The sequence below is a fragment of the Pleurodeles waltl genome, chromosome 5 (assembly GCF_031143425.1).
Source record: "Pleurodeles waltl isolate 20211129_DDA chromosome 5, aPleWal1.hap1.20221129, whole genome shotgun sequence".
Taxonomy (NCBI): Eukaryota; Metazoa; Chordata; class Amphibia; order Caudata; family Salamandridae; genus Pleurodeles; species Pleurodeles waltl.
In genome coordinates this window covers 48,118,778-48,144,090 of record NC_090444.1, presented here as the reverse complement: position 1 = coordinate 48,144,090, position 25,313 = coordinate 48,118,778, and the positions used below count along the sequence as shown (strand labels likewise).

Here is a 25,313-nt window from a genome sequence, read left to right as displayed (position 1 = left end):
TGGTTGAGCAAAGCATTTTACTAATACTGAAACATTCATACTATTTTATATACATTAATTATTACTAGTTCATCCATTTTAGTGGATTGCTGTATTCAGCTATGGGTGTATCCCCAGTTTAACTTCATGCCCTTGTTTCATTCCCCTTTGTCCCTGAGGCTATTGTGCTACAGCACTGCAACCTCACTAGTTCACTTGAGGTTTTGAGTTCAGGAAAGCTGGGGGTTTGCATCTGGAAGTTCTTATTGTTACTGATGACAGTGCACATGAGGTGGACACAGGGCTTGGTCTTTAGCAAAACCCTGTACCCCACTTCCTGTGCAACCAGAGCCTCCTGCAAATATCCTTCAACCGTATGCAGCATGGGTTGGGTACCGGGTCTGAACTTTGGCCAAGCCCTGAGCAGTCCTCCAATGCCTCCGGCCTTCCTTGAATTCAACCTTGCTGTATTGGAATTGGGTCATGCGCAGTGGTGGTAGTCTGCACTACGCATCCAACCCCATTGACCACATACAATGGGGTGTACCTAGATTCCAGCCAGGTTCTGCCCCTAAACATCCATGTGCCCAACCCTCAATCCATTCAGCCTTGCATATCAGGTTGAGGGTGCAGTCCCTGCATCAGTCCTTAAACCACTGAGCCAGATGTCTTCAGCAGTAATTAGCGTGTCTGGGAGCATGGCATGGACTGCCACCAAAGCCTGTGCTAGGTTCAGTGCTACCGATTCAGATATGCATAGTCATTGGTTGTCTTGGGACCTCTGGGCACAGTGTGCAATGCCCAAGGTCCACTGAGTTCAATCAACATGATCTTTTTCCATGTGTAATTGCATTGTGAAAATGTTTTTTGTTTTCATTTTTGGTTTGCAAATCTGCAGGCCCGTATTTAGATCCATAAATCCCACAAAACAGAAGAAGTCAGTAAATGTCTCTATGCCACACCCCACATCCTCATGGGAACAGGTAATGCTTCATCAATCCATCTTAAATTCCTCTGCCATGTTTTATAGAACACAATATTCAATGTCTGGCATCCTGCTACTGCAGCCAGAAATGCTCCATCTTCCATTGGATTTTTATTTTTACAAATGTATTACCCTTGCATGACTTAACAACCCAGTCCCACAAATTATTGATAAAAAGGCAAAATGATTAAACCATTGGAACCCCCTGCACCTCTTTACTAGAGCAAAGATCTTAAAGAGTACTTACCAAATCAAGAAAGAATACTACGCAGAGTATCTAGATTCATCCAAAGTTGAGTGTCATTTCATTCAGTATTTTCGCTAACGCAGGAAGCAGCATTTCATAATGGGGTTTGTAGGGGATGGTGACCACATGTGACCAAAATAATGCAGCTGAGCCACCTTGCTGCACAGTGATAAGAAGCTGCATTGCAACATTATGAATGTACTAGATGAGATCATATGTCTGCTGTAGAAAGTGACAGGACAGGATTGAATCATGCCTTGAGAAAACCTAGGGGCAGATAACCCATCCAAGCAAAGGAATCTGCAGCTCCCATACGCCTGGATCTTAAGGAAGACTAACGCTTTATTTTACATATTAAGGCCACTTGTTCTTTGCATTACTGACATTATACACATGCTTGAATCCAGCATTCTGTAGATCAGCCATCCACTGAGAAGCTGCCTGAAGTCTTCATAAGCATAGATCTCCCAGCTAACAAAAGGTCCATCTTAGATCATTTATCTTACTTTTGTGGATCGCTTACCATCTTTAAATTTATTTTTGACTTGATCATATTCCTGTTATTCAACAAAAGGTGATAAAACCAGCCCCATGTTGTGTTTACTGTACTATATCTGAGAAAATGCATACGTTTGACCTCAGCTTTACTATTTTTCCATTCTACAGATCTGCATGAAACTTGATATGCAAAAACGGAACCACTTATGCTACTTTTTGGGAGAGTTTCAAGTAAACAAAAAAAAAAAGAATTTTAATAGAAAATGTGACAACCATAGCTACACAGTCGCTACCGTTATTATTGTTTGGTTACTTTTCTCGCACAATTGTCATAGTAATAATAAACAAATCCCTCACATCCGGCTGGACATAGCAGTCTTAAAAAACAATGACTAAACTGTTTCATATTACTGCACCTTGCACACTCCAACTACTGTGATGACGACCCAGTGAAGATGCTGCTTGTTCATCAGATACATGGGTCTGTGCTCTCAGTGTCTTCCACGGTCTGTGACTCTGTGGCAGTCTCTCAACATGGTACCCACTGCCCGCCTTAAATGGCACTCGCCTCCTCAATGGCCATGCCCTTCTTACATCTGTATGCCACTGCAATGTCTTACATCATCAACAATTAAACACTGTTCAATATTGTGTCAGGTCTTTATTTTGATGAGATGAATGCATGTTCACAATGTAGAATTTATTATCTTTGCACTTTAAAGATAACACATCATGCTTCCCCCCAGTGGCCTAATCTACAGCACTCAACTCAAGGGTGGACTACCACAATCACAGAGTTAAAGAGACAGAAGACCCCACCATTGGCCCAAAGTCCTCCTGCCATGTTTGGTGGGATGATCTTGACAGGACGTTGACGGGTAGTCCAAGACATGCTTCTCTATCCTAAAACAGTAAAGAAAATAATGGTGAATATAAATTTATACATGGAAGCAATCCTAGGTGCACCTGAAATCCTTACAATGAGATGTAACTACACACTTAGGTCCATCTTTATTGGTAAGTCACTGCAGCCAATCACCTTTCTCCTCTGCATGATAGGGAAAGGGGTGGAAGGCAGCGTATTTTAAATAAATCATTGCATTCATGCCTTTGTCCGTGCACTGGCACCATTTTGGCTGCCTAGCGTCAAAACAGTCACCATTTCACCACGGTGCAAAGGTGCCTGCACAGTAAGAAGGATTGTTTTTGTGCAGGAAGGGGCACCTTCCTGCAAAAACACAATCCCCTGAGGCATTTTCCTCTTTCTATGTGTGTTGTAGAATACAGCAAAAATAGAAAGATGAAGAAATGAGGATAAAGATATTTCTCCTAGTTATGCCTCCCCTGGAAAGGGGTAGCATTTTGGTGCATTCCCAGGTCTACCACTACTTGTAAATCTGTGAATGCAGCCAAATCCATAAATTTCACCACAATTTAGACCAAGAAAGAAATCAAGTCATGCCACTCTATGTTATCCTATGATCAGGGCAGACCATATTTCGTTTTTATTTTTGGCAGTAATTGGGTTTCACAAAACATTTTATGTAGACAGTAGTATTTTGAAGGTGAAGGTACACATTTTACTTGACGCATATCGCTGCAGGTCAGGGTGACCACCCGTCTGAAAGTTTCATGAACTGCCTGTAATTTAGCCCTACCTTCCGTTGCCTGTGATGAAAGGCTTGCCGGACAGCATTTGGCCTTAATTTTAGCCTTTCACCCAAAGGACAAAATGTAATTAGGACAGATCAGTTTCCCTAGCTAGATTGAAATGCAGGGAGTCTCCTGTGCTGGGAGGGATGGAAGGGCAGACGGATACGAAACAGGCCTTCTTGCCAGGGTGTCTCCTTCCCTAAAGAAATGCAAATTTGCTCAACTGGTAAATCTGCAAATGCAAAGGGGCTTGGAAACCTTTTATTGACCTTAATCAAAGGAGTCCCTTGAAGCTTTCTGATGGCAAATATATTTTCTTTTAGAGAGGTACAGTAAGGGTGTTCCAAGGTAAGCTCTGGAGTGTGTGGTTTTAATGGACTCATATAAAAAATATTTGCACTAGATATAATCTGTATATTATTGAAATTTGTATTTTATTTGGACTTTTTTTATTTAACCTAAATGTATTTGCTTCTTTTGTAGCAGCCTATATTATGATGTGTGTAATGTATGTTTAAAATAAGGACTTGCACAGTCACAGTTCACAGTTCTTTCTGGGACCTCAGTACCTCGTAGTTCTAACAAACATTGGCAAAGACAATAGGTCGTCTACGCTAGAGTTATTGGCTTTGCCAATGTGTTTTAGCGATGTTATACACCAGAGGAGCTGCTGTTCAGCATGGCTAAAAGTTAGTGGCATAGAGGAAAATGTTGCGAAGTGTCGCAGAGTGGGATGTCAAAGAGTGGAATACAGTGTTGTAGAATGGAGTGGCAGAGAGTGTCGTGTTTAGGAGTGGCATACTGTGGAATCGCGTAGAGTAGCATTTATTGGGGTGGTATGCAGTGGAGTTGACTGATGTAGAGTGCATTGGTTTAGAGTGTTGCAGAATATACTGGTGTAGAGTGAAATGGCATTGAATCCAGTGGCATAGAATTCAGCAGCGTACAATGTAGTGGCATAGAATACAGAGGCATAGATTAGAGTGGTGCACAGCAGAGTGTAGGGGTGCAGAGTTGAGTGGTGCAGAGTAGAGTGGCATAGAGTGTAACGCTTACAGTAGAGTGATTTACAATAGAGTGGCAGAGTGTGCAGTAGTGTAGAGTGGTGTACAGTGCAGTAGCGTAGAGTGTAGCATACACTTGAGTGGCATAGAGTGCAGTGATATACAGTGGTGCAGGGTATAATAGCATAGAGTAGTGCAGTGCAGAGTAGAGTATAGTGCTGCAGAATGCAGTGGCATAGAGTGGAATGATACAGAGTAAAGTTGCATAGAGTGCAATGGCATCGAGTGCAGTGGTGTAGAGTGTATTGGCGTAGAATGCAGTAGTACAGAGTAGAGTGGTATAGAGTAAAGTGGTAGAGAGTGCAATGTTGCAGAGTAGAGTGTTAGTGCAGTGGTGTAGAGTGGGTTACAGTGACATAGGAGCAGTGGCATACAATACAGTGGTGCAGAGTGCAGTGCAGTGGGGTACAGTGCAGTTGTTCAGAGTGCATTGGCAGAGAGTGCAGTGGCGTGGGGCAGAGCAGAGTGGCATAGAGTGCAGTGGAGTAGAATGGCATTCAGTGGAGTGGCAGAGGGTGCAGTAGTTTAGAGTTGTGCGGTTGCATGAGTGCAGAGTAGACTTGAGTGGCACAGAGTGCAGTGGCATAAAATGGAGTAGTGTAGAGTGATGCAGTCCACAGTGGAGTATAGTGCTGTAGAGTGGGGTGGCGTAGAGTGGAGGTATGCAGAGTAGGGCGGCATAGAGTGTATTGGTGCAGAATGCAGTAGTACAGAGTATAGTGATGTAGAGTATAGTGGCAGTGAGTGCAGTGTTGCAGAGTAGATTGTCATAGAGTGCAGTGATGTATAGTGGAGTAGAGTGGCATAGAGTAGAGTGGCATAGAGTACAGTGGTGCAAAATAAAGTGCAGTGGCATATAGTGAAGTTGTTTAGAGTGCACTGGCATAGAGAGCATTGAAGTAGAGTGCAGTGCTTTAGAGCGCAGTGGGGCAGAGTGGCATAGAGTGCTGTGGCATAGATTGGAGAGGTGCAGGGTTGAGCGCAGTGGCCTAGAATACAGTGGCACAGAGTGCAGTGGTGTAAAGTAGATTGTTTCACAGTAGAGTGAAGTGGCGTAGAGTAGAGAGGTGCAGGTAAGAGTGGAGTTGCGTAGTGTGGCATAAAGGGGATCATTTTGACCCCGGCGGTAGGTGATAATGTGGTGGTTGTACCGCCCAGGCTGGCAGTACATACCGCCACATTATGAAATTGGCAGGTTGGGTGCAGCATTCACATTTCCGTTTGTACATGCATTCTCACACATGCATACACCCACGCAAACAACACTACAAACAGTTGCATTCACGTACACACTCACACATTCATGCACACGTACCTACACACACACACACACACAACACCGCCCATCCCTTTCCCCTGTCGAAAGCCCAACTTACCTGCATCGAGGGGTCTTCTGGCAGGGAATGGGACTTGACGCTGCTACCGCCAGCAGCGCCCGCCAAAAGAACACCGCCAGGCTGTAGCATGTGTCATGATACAGCTGGAGGCGGTCTACTGGCGTGGAGGTGCTTGTGGTAGCAGCACCACCTTACCACCATCCGACAGTATTACCACATCCGGATTTCCACCCTTCTTGTGGCGGAAGTCAGGCTGTGGTCATAATCTGGTGAACAGATGGTAGCCGCGGCGACAGTTTTTTGCCGGCCGTCACCACGGCAGTAGGCGGCTTATACCGCCAATGTCTTAATGTGGCCCATAGTGTGATGGCATAGAGTAAAGTTGTGTAGAGCGCCGTGGCATAGAATGCAGTGGTGCAGAGTAGATGAGAGTGACGTATAATGTATTGATGTAGAGTGCAGGGGCATAGAGATGAGTGTTAGAGTAAAGTGCACTAGCATAGAGTGTATTGGCATAGAGTGAAGTTGCATAGAGTGCAGTGTTTCAGAGAGGCATAGAGTGGAGTTGTGTGGAGTAGATTGGTGTTACCTAGACTCAATGGCATGCAGAGGTCCACAGCACTGTGGTGTACAGTGGCATAAAGTGAATTGACATATAGTACAGTGGTACAGAGTAGAGTAGAGAGGCAGAGTGTGAAGTGGCATAGAGTGGAGTGGAGAAGAGCTCAGTGTCCCACAGTGCAGTGGTATGGAGTGGTATAAAGTGGAGTGGTTCAGAGTAGGGTGCAGTGGTATGGAGTGGTGCAGAGTAGAGTAGAGTGGAGTATGCATGGGGTGGTAACAACACATTTTTGATTGAATTGACCATTGCATTTGCACAGACATAAAGCTTTTCAAATACAATTATACAGTGCACAGAGGATGATGTGTGGAAATTGCATCACCTAATGTAATCATTTGTTTAATCATATAAAAATATTTGTTTCCAGCACAGTTCAGAATTAACAAAAATGTGCTTCTTTTGTACTCCTAAATCTGATATATTCTGAATTCCTTGCAGTTTATTTAAATGTTGCATGTGATAGAAAAAAAACTTTCCTACCCCCAGTATCCAGCAAGATTGTTGCATTAATCCTCTCACTTTGAAGTCAGAGAAAGAAAAGTAAACACGAAGTTCCCACCGAAGACAGAGCTTGACATTTGACCTTGTTCTTTGAATGCACAGCAAATGTGATGAGATAAAAACAAGATTTACAGTCCTGTTTCCAGAAAGAGAGCACTCTGAAAGATACTGTAAATAAGGTTTGGGCAAGGGAATGGGCAAACTCAAGCTGGATAGCCTAAAAAAAATAAAGCCAGCAAACTGAAAGCAGCGAAATGTGAGTTACAAACCACAAAGCCAATGGCAAGCAACGGATGGAATGCATTCCCAAGGAAGCTCTATGAATGTACTTAAAGTGACAGCTGTGGGATACTTTGTGGGGAAAGTCCAGTATTTTAGTCTAGTCTGTATCTTGCGGAAGTTTAGCCACATGAATCACCCAGGTAATATGAGGAGAAGATCTGAAGTGGTCTTTATGTTGCAGGAAAGGTATGCACTCCCATCTTATCAGTTTCCTGCCAGTCCCTATGGTGTAGAGCTTCTGGAACACCTCATGTAGGGTTAGTGCTAGGTGGCAGAAATGAAATAGGGCATTTAATGATTGTTTAAGGTGGTTGTAAGTAAGGATTTGACCTAGGTGAAGAGGGTAGTCTGTCACAAGGGTTTGGAAATTTTGTAGCTCGCCGTCCAGAAACAAATCACCCAATTTTAAGATACTTTCAGCATGCCACTGATGTAGTTGTTCTGAGAACAGCCATCCTGTGCAAGTGGGAAGGCTTAGCAAAGGTAGTGCAGGAGCACAGGGTTTCTTCGGATCATTGAGCTTATAGGTTCGAGCAAGGCAAGAGAAAGCTGTGCATGATAACCCCAGATGGTGGTCTGTAGAATGGTCAGTAGGAAACAATGAACAGTGGAGTAAGCCCTCCTTAAATATCTTTACAGATAAACCCCATCTCATGCAGGGGGGCGGGCAGACAGCCAGCGAGCCACCCATTGGACCTGTGCAGCTAAATAATAGCAGAAGGTCTAATCCACCCGCAGTCATGGGTAGCTTTACAGTGGAAAGAGCTACCCGACGGCACCCCAGCGACCAAATCAGATGTGTTGCATGTCTGAAGAAGGACTGAAGAATGAGCAGAGGAAGTGTTGCATAATAATACTATTACTAGGGTTGCACACCACCTACAGAAAGCAGAAGAGAAGACCAAAAAGAAAACTGAGTTTGGAGGGACCATGATGCTCTGCCGAGATTTCCATCCTGCAAATCAGTGGGGAAATGGTAGATATTATTCACTAGTAATTGAAAGGTAACTGGTTCCCAGTTCATACCGAGGTCTAATTGTATATAAAAGGGAAAACAGAACCATATGCTAAAGAAACACCAATTACATTTTTGAAATCTCTCTTGTGTTCTTTCATTCTCTTTGTGCAATTTACATCCTAAATAGTTTGACGATTCTATTTGTACTTGGCACTTAGGGATAACCCAGATCATTGATTTTGCTTTTACTCAATTGCAAAACCATTTTAAGAAATGGACAGATTGGGCAATTACCATGCACAATCTCACAAGGGGCCTGGCCCCTGCTCACCTTTCAGCCTGCGGACCCTGTGGACCATTGCACCTGAAGAGTTTGCCATGGTGAGTAGGTGCTGCTTGTTCAACTACTTGACAGTGCCTCTTCTGTTTCTCTCCTGTCTACAGAAATAACACCCCAGGTACACAATACCTTCCAACAGTCTTGGTGAACCCATCTTGTCTGATTTTAGGAATTGTCCGACCTTGCGCTTCTCTTCCTTATTTATCCAGTTCTTAGCAACAACCCTATGAATCAGTTGCTGTGATCTCCAATTTGATCTAAAGTTCATCCTCCTCTTTTATTTTCTTTGATTGGTAGTCTGGGCTCCCAGTTGTGAGATAAATGTAGAGTCCTGAATGTACACTCTAATTCTGTGAGACTACAGACAAGTTGTGGGTACCTCACATCCTGACATTAGGTGTGAGACTGTCGCCCACACCATCTGCTTTGTCTCATTATTCTTGTTTAGGTTGAAAGTCCATAGGAGGTTGAGGCAAGCCAGATGTTTTTGTTCAACCTGTTTAAACTAGCATACGGTTACTTACTTTAACTGCTTGGGTGCCCTGGACGAGCTGGTCTCACCCTCTGCCACGGTTGCCGTGTGCAGGGGGTGAGATCAGCTCATCCTGCACCTGGCCCATGGTGGGAGCCCTAGCGCTCCCCATGTGAGTCTCCCAGCCCCCTCCCCTGGGCAGGGATGTAAAGGGAATTGCTTCCTTTTCCACCCCGACCCTCCCTTAGTGACCTGATGACATCGGCACGTTCACAGCGTGCCAACCTCATCAAATGCTGCCGGGGATGCTCTGGAAGCCATTTGCACCCTGCACGTTTGGAGAGAGGATGTACACAAGGTATATTCTTCTCCTGGGGGCGGGTGGTTTGGGGGGAAAACAGACACAGGAGGAAAGTTTTGAATCGATTCCTGCTCCACGATCTTGGGTGAGGCCCGTGATCGTGGAGCAGAAATCCACCCACTAGACGCCAGGGATTTTTTACATTTATTTTGGGAAGGGACCCCTGAAGCAAGGGTCGCTCCCTGGGGGCAATATTCGATTAGACTAGATTAGACGTTTTTTCATCTGGACAGCCCCGCGGGGCGAAACTGACTATTTATGTCTTAGGGCAGCGACCCCCTAGAGAAGGGTTGCTGCCCTGGGTGCAAGATTTATTCATATGTTTCGCCCACTCCCGCGGCTAGATCAGCATGTTTTTGGCTGATCTGTCCCCTGGTGGGGCTGAAACCCATTAGGTGCCAGGGATCTGTGTGTTTGTATGAGTGTTTTGTTTGTTGAGGGGCCCCTTGGGAAAGGGTCACCCCCCCCAAAGGGAGCACATGACTGGGGGCCATTTCTGCCCCCCCCCCCCCTTAGCAGGCAGATCGGCCAATTATTTTTAGGCCCACAAAGACACTAGCTTTTTTTTTTGTTAGTTTTTTTGTGTGGGAGGGTTGACCCCTTGGGCAAGTGTTGCTCCCCATAGGGGGCACACAACTGTTGGCCATTTCTGCCCCTCTAGTTTTCAAAAATGTCTGGGTTTCATAGGTTTCTCTAGTTGGTTGCTAAGCCCAGGACCAAAAACGCAGGTGCCCCCTTGCAAAAACAGGTAGTTTTGTAATAGATAATTTTGTTGTGTCTATGTTGCGTTTTGGACCATTTCATGTCTGGGGCACTAGGCCTACCCACACAATTGAGGTACCATTTGTATCGGGAGACCTGGAGGAATGCTGGGTAGAAGGAAGTTTGTGGCTCCTCTCAGATTCAAGAACTTTCCATCTCCGAAATGTGAGGAAAAACAGTTTTTTGGACAAATGTTGAGGTTTGCAAAGGGTTCTGGGTAATAAAACCTGGTGAGAGCCCCACAAGTCACCCTATCCTAGATTCCCCTAGGAGTCTAATTTTTCAAAATGTATAATTTTGCTAGGTTTCCCTAGGTGTCAGCTGAGCTAGAGGCCACAATCCACAGCTAGGCACTTTGCAAAAAACGTGTCTGTTTTCTTTGGCAAAATGTGTTGTGTTCATGTTGTGTTTTGAGGTATTTCCTGTCAAGGGCACTAGGCCTACCCACACAATTGAAGTACTATTTTTATTGGGAGGCGTGGGGGAATACTGCATGGCAGGAAGTTTGTGGCTCCCCTCAGATTCCAGAACGTTTTATTACTGTAATGTGAGGGAAAAGTGTTTTTGGGCCATATTTTGAGGTTTGCAAATAATTCTGGGTAACAGAACCTGGCGAGAGCCCCACAGGTCACCCCATTCTGGATTCCTCTAGGTTTCTACTTTTCAAAAATGTATAGGTTTGCTAGCTTTCCCTACGTTCCGGCTGTGCTAGCAGCCAAAATTCACAGCTGGGCACTTTGCAAAAACATTGTCCATTTTCTTTGGGAAACTGTGATGTGTCCACATTGTGTTTTGAGGCATTGCCTGTCACGGGCACTAGGCCCACCCACACAAGTGAGGTACCATTTTTATTGGGAGACCTGAGGAAAAGCTGGGTAGAAGGAAGTTTGTGGCTTCCCTCACATTCCAGAACTTTGCAGCACAGAAATGTGAGGAAAAGTGTTTTCTATTGCCCAATTTCGAGGTTTGCAAAGGCATCTGGGTGTCAGAACCTGGAGAGAGCCGCACAAGTCAACCCATTCTGAATCCCCTTAGGTGTCTAGTTTTCAAAACTCTTTGTGCTTTAGGCGGATAGGGATGTGGAAATATTCATCCAATAGATCTAGGCTTGCTAGGTTTCCCTATGTGCCAGATGAGCTAGAGGCCAAAATCCACAGCTAGGCATTTTGCAAAAAACATGCCTGTTTTCATTGGGAAAATGTGATTTGTCCATGTTATGTTTTGGGTCATTTCCTGTTGCAGGCACTAGGCCTAGCCACACAAGTGAGGTAACATTTTTATCAGCAGACCTGGGGGAATGCTGGCTAGAAGGACGTTTGTGGCCTCCCTCAGATTCCAGAACTTTCCATCACTGAAATGTGACATAAAGGTCTTTTGTTTGCCAAATTTTGAGGTTTGCAAAGGATTCTGGGTAACAGAACCTGGTGACAGCCCCACAGGTCACCCCATCCTGGGTTCCCCTAGGTGTCTACTTTTCAGAAATGTCCAGGCTTGCTAGGTTTCTCTAGGTGCCGGCTGAGCTAGACACCAAAATCCAAAGCTAAGCACTTTGCAAAAAATAGGTCAGTTTTCCTTGAGAAAATGTGATGTGTCCTTATTGTCTTTTGGGTCATTTCCTGTTTCGGGCACTAGGCCTACCACACAAGTGAGGTACCATTTTTATCAGGAGACCTGGGGGGACACTGGGTAGAAGGACGTTTGTGGCTCCTACCAGATTCAAGAGCTTTCTATCACTGAAATGTGAGGAAAAGGTGTTTTTTGGCCAAATTGTGAGGTTTGCAAAGTTTTCTGGTAATATAACCTGGTGAGAGACCCACAACTCACCCCATCCTGGATTCCCCTAGGAGTCTAGTTTTAAAAAATGTATAGGGTTGCTAGGATTCCCTAGGTGCCAGCTGAGCTAGATGCCAAAATCCAGAGCTAGGCACTTTGCAAAAAAAGCATCCTTTTTCTTTAGGAAAATGTGATGTGTCCACGTTGTGTTTTGGGGCATTTCCTGTCGTGGGCACTAGGCCTACTCACAAAAGTGAGATACCATTTTTATCAGGAGACCTGGGGGAATGCTGGCTAGATGGATTTTTGTGGCTCCCCTCAGATTCCAGAAGTTTCCATCACCAAAATGTGAGGAAAAGGTCCTTTGTTTGCCAAATTTTGAGGTTTGCAAAGGATTCTGAGTAACAGAACCTGGTGACAGCCCCACAAGTCACCCCATCTTAGATTCCCGTAGGAGTCTAGTTTTAAAAAATGTATAGGTTTGCTAGGTTTCCGGAGGTGCCAGCTGAGCTTGAAGCCAAAATCCAGAGCTACGCACTTTGCAAGACACATGTCCGTTCCGTTTTCTTTGGGAAAATGTGATGTGTCCACGTTGTGTTTTGGGGCATTTCCTATCGCGGGCACCAAGGCTACCCACACATGTAGCATACCAGGAGGCAATCACAAAATCACCACATTGAATAAACAGTGCTTTTGAGAAAGAGTAAATAAATGCACTGATAAAGTAATGGTGTCTGGTCTTTCTTAGGTGTGTCTGTAAAACTGACGATTGTTCTTGAATTTTTGTCCTGAATTTTGACCCTTTGTCCTGATTTGTTTTGCAGTCCAGTCCAGAATTGGCCTTGGTGCCAGGTGGTCACCCTACTGCAGGTGCCAGATGCACAAATACTGTGCACTGAGGCACTGATTTATACTTTTTGGTGCAAAACTGCACCATATTTATGGAATGGTGCAAGCCGGTGCAAAGAGTAGGCTGGTGTAAAAAAATTACGTTAGTCGGGTGGGGCTGGAGGTATGGAAGAAAGGGGTTTTGCAGCAAATAATGATGTTAGGCAGGTTAGAGGAAATAAAATGACTCTAACCTGCCTAGAGTCATTTCCTGATGCAAAACCATCCATACCACATGACTCCTGTCTTAGAAAAGACTGGAGTAAGGCCCACCACCCCAATGGCCAGTGCCATGTAAGGGGGCCCATTTCAGGGCTCCCAAAGGCCCTTAAAACAAATGCTTACCTGTACTTACCTATACTTACCTGAGATGGGGCCCCTCATCTCCTACTGTCCCTCTGGTGTGGATGGGGGTGTCCCTGGGCCCTGGGTAGGGCACCTGTGGGCTTATTCCATGGTGTTCCACCATGGAAATAGGCCCACAGGTCCCCTTATGCCTCCCCTGACCCAGGTGTTAAATAATGGTGCAAAGCAAGCTTTTCACCATTATTTGACCCCTCCTCCCCCCTTGCGTGATTTTAGCAAGTGGGGATAAATTTGGCGCTAAGGTCATGGAGTCATTTTTTTCACGGAAACACCTACTTTGCATCTTATTGATGCAAAGTAGGTTTCCATGTCCAAAAAATGACTTTAACTCCAAAAATCTGGCGCTAGACGGGTTTAGCACCAATTTATAAATATGGAGTTAGTTTTGCACTGAATTTGCGTGAAAGCAAAGGACACAAATTTGGTGCAAAACAAGCATAAATATGCCCCTCACTGTCACTGAACATACATCATTAGCATCAGTCATGATAAGCTTTTCCAGGCCGAGATGGCATTAAGACAATCAAAAAAGGCTTAAAGATTCATGCAAATGTCAGATCATTAGTTACTCCTAGGGCTGTTAGTCAGGATCAAGCCTGAGGGTTCAACCCCCAATGAGTCTGGACTTATATTTGTATTCAATAGAGTAGGCCAGGAAACTTCCCAGCCTCTTCAAAAAAGTACTGATGGGAAAGAAATGTTAGACTCAAGCCGGCCACCCTCTGTTGACAACCTCATCCTGCAAACCTCTGGGTTTCAATGAAATTACAGCAAATACAAATCAAATAAAATCTTTTTCCTTTATTTACTGTGTTAACACTGCTTTTCATTTTTAAACTGGGGCTCTGCAGCTCTTAGTTCAAGGCACAGTTTTCCAGTTGCCCACGCAGAGGATATTCGGTCTGAACTGCAGAAGGGGCTTGAGAGTGATGTAGTAACCGACTAGGCAACTGAGCTTAAGTTATGGCCACACTGTTCTTCTGCAGAGCAGGCACTATGCAGATCAAGTGGGAAATATGAATTCCATGAAAAGCATAGTATCAATGAGATGTTTTGCTATGCAGCTTTGGAAACTGCATGATTCTTACAAATGTCCTTTTCTATGCAGAAACTAATTACCAGCTCAACTGTTATACTATAGTGTAGATTGTGAGCATAGTATAGTTATTATAAATGCTAATGCTTAGTCTTCTCATATGTTCCGCTGCAGAGTGCTGTACCTGTAGTTAAAGGCCTATGACGAGGGAGATGGCCTTTAACAACCGGTATAGCCCGAGGTAGAAGGGCTATAAGGGTTTTAGAACATGCCACCCACTGAAATTAGAATGTTATAAACTGGGAAAAGGAGAAACAGAAGGACTTACCCTGGAATGTTGGAGCAGAAGGTTTATTCCAGCCACTATGAGTCCAGAACCACTGCATTGTCTTGAATGGAGCTCCACCATTCTACCTTTCTAATTATAATTATTTTAGCAGTGCTATTGTTATCATCAGCATTATTTCATAAAATTCAAGTGCCACCCTTAATTCCATTCTGATCATTTTCCCTTGTTATAGCACCCATACACAGATGATATCACAAATTCTTTCACTGCTCAGGAGGAAGTGTCACCTACTACACCAACAAAGTTTATTGCATCTTCTAATTAAAAGTAACACTTTATTTTCGGACTGTTTACCAGCATGTCCTACCACATGGCCCGCACCCCACCAATCCCAACCAGGATCTCCAGCCAAAGGCAGCACAGTTGATCTTGGCCACCAGCATTCTCCTTGGTGGTAATTGTAAGCCTGATGCTAACATCACTCATCTCATTAAGTACCCAACTTAAGTGATGTCAGTACCAAGGCTTCACCTGGCAGCGCTATCAGCAAAGCTCTCAGCGATGCCCTTTGTTCCCTGGTGAAGTTACCTTTCAAAGGATCGACACACATCTTTCCACATCTGATGAGGCAACACCTCTGGGACTTTGGGCAGTCGTTGTCCACGCAGCATTTATCTGGATCACGCTGGGGGCAGAATGTGGCGGCCATTGGGCACATGCCCTTTTTCGGTTCATCTGAAAAGCCACAGGTTTGACAAGAGGAAAAAAGTTGATTTTGCACAATAAAACAAATCAAAAGATTGTATTTAGCAGTGAGGCCTCTATTCAAATGCCTCTTCTGCTGGAGTTAGCAGTGATGAAGATGCTGCTGGGTAGCCTCTAAAGAAACACTGGAAAGGATGTGCTAGATGGCAGCATTGCACCTGTCTCTTTGGCATGTATCAATAGCATTCATAGGAATGGCCAGCCTACACTGACGCCTCCAAGCTGCCTCAGAGGATGTACTGCTGGCACCACAAAACTACTGTTTGATACCAAACTGCAGCAGATTAACTGCAGCAGAATTTTTTTACATCTCTTCCTAAATTTCAAGGGCATTTATATATAGATGTTTCAAGTTCTCTATTTGTTCTTAAAGTTGCAACTGCAACACAATGATTCTATGTGATTTCCTCAGATGAATCAGTTAACTTCAGGCTCCTAGTATATGCTTGATTTTGAGCTCTAAGCTCTGGACAGCACGCATGCGCTTACTTGGAACCAAGACTTCTGTGTCTCCATCCTGGGCTTCAGTCCACCCACAGCTTTTCCATTTGCTGGTACCATCGTCCTTCCATTTTGCAGCATCCCCAATTGTGAAAGGCATGCATACCTCATACCTTTTCCAGTGTTTAGCCCTCCTCGAGAGCACCAGCAAACTACTATTAAGGTGTGCAGCATTCATGTTTTTAGCCATTGTTTGGGGCTACTTTTTCATTTTGTTATCAATTTGTGACCAGTCCCACCGCACATTAGGAGCACTACCGTTCCAATTGCTCGTTTTGTGTATGGCTGCTTTCTTTTTTGTGCCTTTCTGCCTGTTTTCTGTTCATTTCTTACTTTCTGTTTGTGCCTTACGGCTCATTCCTTGACTTCTGCTACTGCCTTTATCTTCATTTCTTAACTTCTGTTTCTGCGTTTCAGCCTTTATGCTAATTTTATGCTTATTTTTTGGCCCCTGTTTCTGCCTTTGTGCTAATTTCTTGACCCTTGCTTCCGCCTTTCCATTTGTTCATTCCTCTGTTTGTGCCTGTCTGCTCATTTTTTTCACTTCTGTTTGTGTCTTTCTGCTCGTTTCTTGACCTCTGTTTCTATGTTTCTGCTTTATTAATATCTAGTTCTGCCTTTCTGCTCATTTTATACAATGTTTCTGCCTTTCTGCTCATTTCTTGACCTGTGGTTGTTGCCTTTCTGCTCTTTTCCTGACTTCTGTTTGTGCCTTTCTACTTGTTTTATGCTCATTTCTTTATCTCTGTTTCTGCCTTTGTGCTTGTTTCTTGCCATCTGTTTCTGCCTTTATGCTTGTTTTATGCTTGTTTGTTGTCCTTTGTCTTTATGCTTGTTTCTTTATGTCTCTCTACCTTTCTGCCCATTTCTTGCCCTGTTTCTGCCTTTCTGCATGTTTTATGCTTGTTTCTTCCCCTCTTTTTCTGTCTTTTTGCTCATTATTTGCCCTCTGTTTCTTCTGATTCTGCCTTTCAGCTAATTTCTTGCCCCCTGTTTCTGCCTTTCTGCTAGTTTCTTGTTCTGTTTGTGCCATTCTGCTTGTTTCTCGCATTATGTTTCTTCCTTTTTGCTCATTGCTGGCCCTCTGTTTCTGCCTTTCTGCTCATTTCCTGTGTTCTGTTTGTGCCTTTCTGCTTGTTTCTTTATTTCTGTTTGTGCCTTTCTGCTCGTTTTGTGCCCACTGTTTGTTCCTTTCTGCTCGTTTCTTGCCCTGTTTCTGCCTTTTTGCTCATTTTATGCAAATTTTTTGCCTTCTGTTTGTGCCTTTCTGCTGGTTTCTTGACTACTGTTTGTGCCTGTCTGCTCGTTTCTTGATTGTTTCTCCCTCTTTGTTTCTGCTGATTTCCTGACTTCTGTTTGTGCCTTTCTACTTGTTTTATTCTCATTTCTTTACCCCTGTTTCTGCTTTTGTGCTTGTTTCTTGCCCTCTGTTTTTGCCTTTATGCTTGTTTTATGCTTGTTTCTTGCCCTCTGTTTCTGCCTTTATGCTTGTTTCTTGATGTCTCTCTGCCTTTCGGCTCGTTTCTTCCCCTGCTTCTGCCTTTCTGCATGTTTTCTGCTAGTTTCTTGACTTCTGTTTGTGCTTTTCTGCTTGTTTCCTGACTTCTGTTTGTGCCTTTCTGCTTGTTTTGTGCCCCATGTTTGTTCCTTTCTGCTCGTTTCTTGCCCTGTTTCTGCCTTCGTGCTCCTTGTATGCAAATTTTTTGCCTTCTTTTTCTGCCTTTCTGCTGGGTTCTTGACTTCTGTTTGTGCCTTTCTGCTCGTTTTCTAATTGTTTCTTCCTCTCTTTTTCTGCCTTTCTGCTAATTTCTTGCCCACTGTTTCGGCCTTTCTGCTTGTTTCTTGACATGTGTTTGTGCCTTCCTGCTCGTTTCCTAACTTCTGTTTGTACCTTTTCTACGTGTTTTATGCTCATTTCTTTACCCCTTTTTCTGCGTTTGTGCTTGTTTCTTGCCCTCTGTTTCTGCTGTTATGCTTGTTTTATGCTTGTTTCTTTCTTTCTGCTTGTTTCTTGACGTCACTGCCTTTCTGCTCATTTTGTGCTATGTTTCTGCCTCGCTGCATGTTTTCTGCTTGTTTCTCCCCCTCTGTTTCTGCCTTTTCGCTAATTTCCTGCCCTCTTTTTCTGCTGTTTCTGCCTTTCTGCTCATTTCTTGCCCTCTGTTTCTTCCTTTCTGCTAGTTTCTTGTTCTGCTGGTGCCATTATGCTTGTTCCTCATTCTCTATTTCTTCCTTTCTGCTAATTTCTGGCTCTGTGTTTCTGGCTTTCTGTTCGTTTCTTGCCTTTTGTTTGTGCCTTTCTGCTCGTTTCTTGTCCTGTTTCTGACTTTTTGCTAATTTTATGCTCATTTTATGTCTTCTGTTTGCACCTTTCTGCTAGTTTCTTGACTTCTGTTTGTGCCTTTCTGCTCGTGTTCTGCTTGTTTCTTCCTCTCTGTTTCTACATTTCTGCTAATTTCTTGCCCTCTTTTTCTGCCTTCCTGCTCTCTTTATGATTTTTTATTGCCCTCTGTGCATTTTTGCTTGTTTCTTCTTTGTGCCTTTCTGCTAATTTTCTGCTTGTTCTTGCCCTCTATTTCTGCCTTTCTGCTTGTTTCTTGCTCTCTGTTTGTGCTTTTCTGCTCATGCTATGCTTGTTTCTTGCCCTCTGTTTCTGCCCTTCTGCTTGTATCTTTCCCTGTGTGTGCCTTTCTGTCTGGTTCTTGCCCTCTGTTTCTGCCTCTTTTGACTGTTTTCTGTTCGTTTCTTGCTTTCTGTTTGCACCTTTCTGCTCATTTCTTGCCCTCTGTTTGTGCCTTTCTGCTAGTTTTATGCTCATATCTTTGTCATCTGTTTGTGCCGTTCTGCTCTTTTCTTGCCCTGTTTCTGCCTTTCTGCTAGTTTTATGCTTCGTCTTGCCCTCTATTTGTGCCTTTCTGCTCATTTCTTGGCCGCTGTTTGTGCCTTTCTAATCGTTTCTTGCCTTCTGTTTGTGCCTTTCTGCTTGTTTCATGCCCTCTGTTTGTGCCTTTCTGCTCATTTCTTGCCCTCTGTGCCATTCTGCCCGTTTTCTGATTGTTTCTTGCCCTGTTTGTGCCTTTCTGCATTTTTCTTGTTATTATTATTTGTGTGCTATATCACCGTCCCTTGTTACTTCTTTTCCCTACCACTCCCACCCCTCCTTTCTTCTTCACCCCCACCTGCCCCAGTCCTTGTTTCATTTAATCCCCACCCCACCTGTCCACTATCATGTCTGGATTTTACAACTCTTTCCGTGGCGTCCCAGCGACCCAGGTAACCAGCGAACACTTTCTCTCGCAATGTGATTATCTTTGGGGCCTGAATACAGGCATGGTCTTGTTGACGCTCTGCCCCATCTGTGATCCACCCTCAGCACTTCAGCAGACACCCCTAACCGCCCTCCCATTCACCACCCCCACTGCACTCCCATTCACCCCCCCTCCCCATTGCAAAAGGAAATAGGTCACCAATTACCAAGACCTGTTGGCTTTGCCAGTGCTTGTTTTCAAATGCCTCAGGCTTTTGTTTCAGCAATTCTGAAGTAACAATTTGAATTTTCCTTTTTTCATAGGCTAGGACACACAGTATACCTCCTCCCTTACCTTAAAATATGTCCAGAGCTGATGCAATTATGTGATTATGTGGCTGTGACGTAGTCCACATAATTATGGATTTTCCACACTTGCCATACAATTCACCTTCTGCTTCATCTTTTGTAATGTACAACAAAAACAATTGTTCAAGTACAAGATAACTACCAGTCTGGCTTCAGATCATGCAACAGTACAGACACTGCTACCTTACTCATCATAAACGATGCCCTCCTGAACCACAGACGAAGATGACCCCTGCCTCATGAGACTGTTGGACCTCTCTGAAGCCTTTTAAAGTAAACAATCTCACTCTCATACACACCCTCGAGTCTTGAATGGGATTCACTAGCAATGTCCTTCACTTGTCCTCCTACATTTCCAACTGACATCACTTTATTCACATCGTAAACTCCAGGTCCCAAAAGATCGTTGTCAGCCTTGGAGACCCCAGGGTTCCATACTGTCCACCGTCCTCTTCATCCTTTACATGAAGCCGATAGTGTTGTTCTCACAGATGGCCGCATCAAGATATACCTATCTGCTGATGAAACCCAACTCTACCTGAAAGTCCTCAGTGCTTCAGGCATCCACCGCCTCAAACACAGCCTGCGCACCATACAGACCTTGATGTTCAGCCTCTCCTGAAGCCCAGCACACCTATTATTTGACAAGAACAACACACAAGTGTAGGAAAGAACCCTCTTTCTTGGCATGGGTACCCCCTTTTTCTGCCTGATGTCAGTGTGTTTGACTGTGTTCACTGAGATCCTGATAACCAGGATTGGCATACTGGTGCCCTCATGTAAGCCCCTAGTACATGATACCCAGGTACCCAGGGCATTGTGGTTCCAGGGGATCCTTATGGGCTGCAGCAGTTATTCTGCCACCCATAGGGAGCACATGCAAAGGGTTCTGTAGGTCTGCCATTGCAGTCTGTGTGAACTGGGTTCTGGCACCCATTTTCACTATAGGCCACTGCACCAGGTCACTATGTCACCCTTATAGTCGGCCCTCTCAGCCCAGACGGCAGGTTGCATGTAGCTGTGTGTGAGGGTATCCCTTCACTAGCAAAGGTGCATCCACAAACTCCAGACCCATTTTACTGGACATAGGTCACTTCCCATGTCCAGCTACATAATGGTAACTTTAAACCTAGGCATGGTTGGTATCAAACATGTTGGACTTATACCCCAATACTTTTGCAAGCATTGGTTGTATGATTCCATGCACTCTGGGGGCTCCTTAGAAGAACCCCAGCATTGCTCCTACAGCCTTCTGAGGTTTTCCAGGCAGCCCCAGTTGCCGCCACCTCACAGACAGGTTTATGCCCTCCTGTTGCTTGAGTAGCTCAAGCTGAGGAAGGCAGAACAAAGGATTTCCTTTGGGAGAGGGGTGTTACACCCTCTCCCTTTGAAAATAGGTGTTACTGGACTTGGGAGGGGTAGCCTCCAAAAGCCACTGGTATATTTGAAGGGCACATTTGGTGCCCTCCATGCATAAACCAGTCTACAGCAGTTCAGGGACCTCCAGTCCCTGCTCTGGCGTGAAACTGGACAATGGAAAGAGGAGTTGCCACTCCCATGTCAATCACCACCCCAGGGGCGGTGCCCAGAGCTCCTCTAGAGTGTCCCTGGGTTCTGCCATATTGTTTTCAGGATGTTCAGGGAACTCTGGGAGCATCTGAGTGGCCTGTGCCAGCAGGTGACATCAGAGACCCCTCCTGATAGGTCCATACCTGGGTAGGTGACCAATCCCCCTCTGAGGGCTATTTAGGGTCTCTCCTGTGGGTGTTTCCTCAGATCCAGTTTGCAAGACTCCTCCAGGGCTCCTCTGCATCCCCGGCTTCTGCTTCTGACCATCAGATCAACCGCAGACTGCTCCAGGAACTCTGTAACTGCAACAAAGTATCCAAGAAGGCTACTGTAACCCTGCAACCTCAGCTCCTGCCAGCAACTGCAACAGTTTCCAGGTTGTGCACGCTCTGAGGACTGCCTGTCTTCATTCTGCACCAGAAGGACCAAAGGAATCTCTCCTGGAGTGATGAGTCACTTTTCTGCTTCAGCAGGCGCCTCTCTGCAATGACAACTGGTACTCTGGGATTCCTCTCCTGTCGATGAGCGTGATCCCTGGAAGACAGGTGGTGGACCGAAGTGATGCTGACTGTCCAAAGGTCCAGCTGTCCAAATTTGGTGGAGGTAAGGGCTTGCCTCCCCATGCCAGACAGTAACCTTGTGCACAGTGTGTTCTGCAGCTCCATGGGCTTCTGTGTGCTTGTTCCAGAAATCCTTTGTGCACAGCATAGCCCAGGACCCCAGCACTCTATCCTGTGACGCTTAGCTCCCTGAGTTGTTCTCCGGCGGCTTGGGATCCCTTTGTGTAGTGGTGTGACGACCACATTCTGCAACTCCTTGGTCCCCGTGTTCTGGGACTCCTGTGGGTGCTGCTTGGCCTTCTGAGGACTCTCTAAAGTGCTGAGAGCCCCCTCTGTCTCCTCAGTCCGGGTTGAGGCACCGGGGTCTCTCCTAGGCCCAGGTAGCGCCTTTTTTTTTACCACCCCTGACATTTGCATGAGCCAAAGCATGTTGGTGGAATCCAGCAACAAAATCCAGCCTGTTTCCAAGGACTCGATGTGGGACATCTCTTGCACAAAGCAGGAACCCACAGCTGTCTTCTTTGGTGCATTTCTGTACTGTTTTGCTAACCGGAGAATTCACTTTTGCACCATCATTCGGGCTACCAGGGGCTCCTGTTCTTCCTGGACTCTTCATCTGTTCTTGTACTTGGTCTCCTCTCTCCACAGATCTTCAGGTTCAGCAATCCATAGTTGGTCTCTTGCAGTCTTGCTTGGTTTTTGCTTAATCATTTACCACGACTTCTAGTGTGTTCTGATGAAACTTGCTGTGCTTTACTCCTGTTTTCCAGGGCTCTGGGGTGGAGTACTTTACTTACCTTTGGTGTTTTCTTACACTCCCAGTGCCCCTCTACACACTACACTTGCCTATGGGGGAAACCAACATTCGCATTCCACTATTTTGGTATATGGTTTGTGTTGCCCCTAGGCCCATTGCAACCTATTGTGTTTTTTACTGTTTGCACTATTGTAGGACTGTGTACTTACCTGATTTTGGTTACTATTGTATATATTGTGTATAATACTTACCTCCAGAAGGAGTATTGCCTCTAAGATATTTTTGGCCTTGTGTCACTAAAATAAAGTACCATTATTTTTGGTAACACGGAGTATTGTTTTTACTTGTGTATACGTACTGTGTGACTATAGTGGTAGCGCAAGAGCTTTGCATGTCTCCTAGATTAGCCTAGGAGTGGTTTGTCGTAGACTGGAATGTCATCCAGTACAGTGGGGTAAAACGTTGTAAAGTAGAGTGAAGTGGAATAGAGTAGAATGATGTAGACTAGAGTGCAGTGGCATGCAGTGTAGTGGTGTAGTGGTGTAGATTGGAGCAGCACGTCGTACATTAGAGGGAAGTGCCATAGAGTTGAATATCGTACAGTGGACTGACATACAGTGGAATTCCATAGAGTGGAGTGGCACTGAGTGCATTGGCATAGAGTGAGGTGGGGTTCAGTCAAAGAGCATACAGTGGAGTGGCATAGACTGAAGTGGTGTAGAGTGGAATAGCATGGCATAGATTAGATTGGAGTACAGTAGAGTGAAATAGGGTGTCCTAGATTAGAGTGCAGTGGAGTACACTGGGGTGGCGTAGACTGAAGTGATGCTGAGTTGAGTAGCATTTTGTAAAGTAGAGTTGAGTACTGAAGAGTGGCATAGCACACACTGGATTGGCTTAGATTGTAGTGGCATAGAGATGAGTAGCATGCAGTGGAATTCAATGGTAAAGCACAGAGTGGAGTGGCATAGAGTGCAGTGGCATAGTTTGGGGTGGCATTCAGTGGAGTGGTGTGGACTACAGTAGCATGAGTGGAGTGGCATAGATTGGAACAGTATAGAGTGGAGTTGCATAGAGCTGAGTGGCACAGTGGAGTGGCATAGAGTGGAATATTGTAGAGTGGAGTGACGTAAAGTCAAAAGGTGTTGTGTGTCATTGACTAAAGTGGAGGGGTATAGAGTGGAGTGGCATAGAATGGAATAGCGTGCAATGGTGTAGATTGAAGTGTAATAGTGTAGTGTGGAGTGGTATAAGGGGAGTAACTCAGGGTAGAGTAGCACAGATTGAAGTGGCATAGAGTGGAGTGTGTACAGCAGAATGGCATTGAGTGGATTGGCATACATGGGATTAGTAGACAGTTGAGTAATATAGGTGCATATTTATATTCTGTTTGTGCATAATTTTTGTATGCAAATTTGGCACAAACTTGACTTCATATTTATATTTTGACGCTAGACCGGTCTAATGACAAAATATTGGAGTTTACACCATTTTTTGGATGCGTGAACCCACCTTATGTCAATGAGATGCAAGGCAGACGTTCCCATCCAAAAACATGATGCTATCCCCATAGCGCCATATTTATCCCCCTGCTAAAATGACGCACATGTGGGAAACGGACCCAAAAAATGGTGTTAAGCTTGCTTAGTACCATTATTTAACATCAGGGTCAGACCAGGCGTTAGGGGACCTGTAGACCCATTTCCATGGTTCAACACCATGGAATGGGTCCACAGGTGCCCACCCAAGCCCCAGAAACACCCCCACCCACACCAGAGGGACACCAGAGGATGGGAGACCCATCCCAGGTAAGTAGGATAAGTATAGGTATGTATTTTTGACATTTTTTTAAAGTGCCATTGGGGGCCCTAAGAAGGGGCTCCCGGCATGGCACTGGGTGGAATGGCCATACCCAGGGGACACAGGTCCCCTGTGCTGGCCATTGGAGTGGTGAGCATGACTCCTGTCTTTTCTAAGACAGGAGTCATTTTGTAGGTTGGTTGTGCACCTGGAAATGATGCAAGGCTGGTTAGTGGCATATTTTTTGCCATTAATCAGCCTAATGTCATTTTTTGATGCACAACCTCCTATTCCCATACCACCACCCCCACCCGGCTAGCGTAATTTTTGTTGATGCTAACCCAAGCGTAGCACCTGCTTGCACCATTCCATAAATGTGGTGCCCAGCTGGCGCTCAGGAATGGCCCAAGCTGGCCGTAAACCTTTTAGTGCAAAACTGCGTTAGCTGTTTGACAGCTGGACTTTAAAAGCTGTTCCCACTGTCAAACAGCAGAGCTTTCATCTCTGTCTCCTGCACGCGTGCAGGGGACAGAGATTAAATGCTTCAGCAACCACGGAGTTGCTGTCAAAGCACGTCCATGCACGCTGAAGCAATGGCACTGCAGTGTCAGGTAGCCCGTAAACAGCTTTTTGGTTTATGAAAATTAAACAAAAATAATAATAATAGTAAAAAAAAAAAATTAGGGACCGCGGGGGCCTTGAGGTGTCCTTGGCTGTCCCTGACAGCCCATAAAGGGCTAAAAAAAACTAAATAAAATAAAAAATAAACCCTCCATAGCTCAGCCTGAAGGTCACAGACTTTCACAGTGAGCTTTAGGGGTTCGAGTCCAACTGGACTCATTTCCTCTTTTCTTTTTTTTTTATGAAAAAAATCTTTTAAAAAACAAATACATTTTTAGTTTTACATTGGAGACAAACAACTCATTCTAAGGATATCAGACATCAAAACCTAAAAACTGTATCTCTCTCCCTCTCACTTTTTTCTCTCTCTCTGTCTGTCTTTCAATCAATTTTCCCACTCACACATCCACTCAGACACTTCCACACCCGCTCACAGACCCCCTCATACACTCACGCACCCACTCATAGACCCACTCAGACACTCACACATACACTCACAGACCTGCTCAGACCGTCATGCACTCGCTCAGCCCCAGTCAGACCTACTCAGTTACACACTCACTCACACACCCACTCAGACCGTCATACACCCACTCATAGACCCACTGACACCCTGATGCACCCACTCACAGACCCGTGCATATACTGACGCACCCACAAAAACACTGATGTACGCACTCTCACACCCAGACTGACCCTCTGACAGCCACT

The 25,313-nt window shown here is 45.0% G+C and overlaps 1 protein-coding gene across 1 annotated transcript in view; it reads right to left on the bottom strand.

Moving 5' to 3' along the window:
• Positions 1-2,340: 2,340 nt before the first annotated feature.
• The window catches only part of LOC138297201 (antileukoproteinase-like), a 44,118-nt gene continuing 21,145 nt past the window's right edge, over positions 2,341-25,313 (bottom strand). The window contains exons 3-4 of the mRNA XM_069236688.1: positions 15,002-15,148; positions 2,341-2,612 (exon numbers count right to left, since the gene is read on the bottom strand). Of these exons, the coding sequence (XP_069092789.1) occupies positions 2,608-2,612; positions 15,002-15,148 (152 nt within the window). The 3' untranslated portion in view covers positions 2,341-2,607. The remainder of the gene's footprint in view (positions 2,613-15,001; positions 15,149-25,313) is intronic.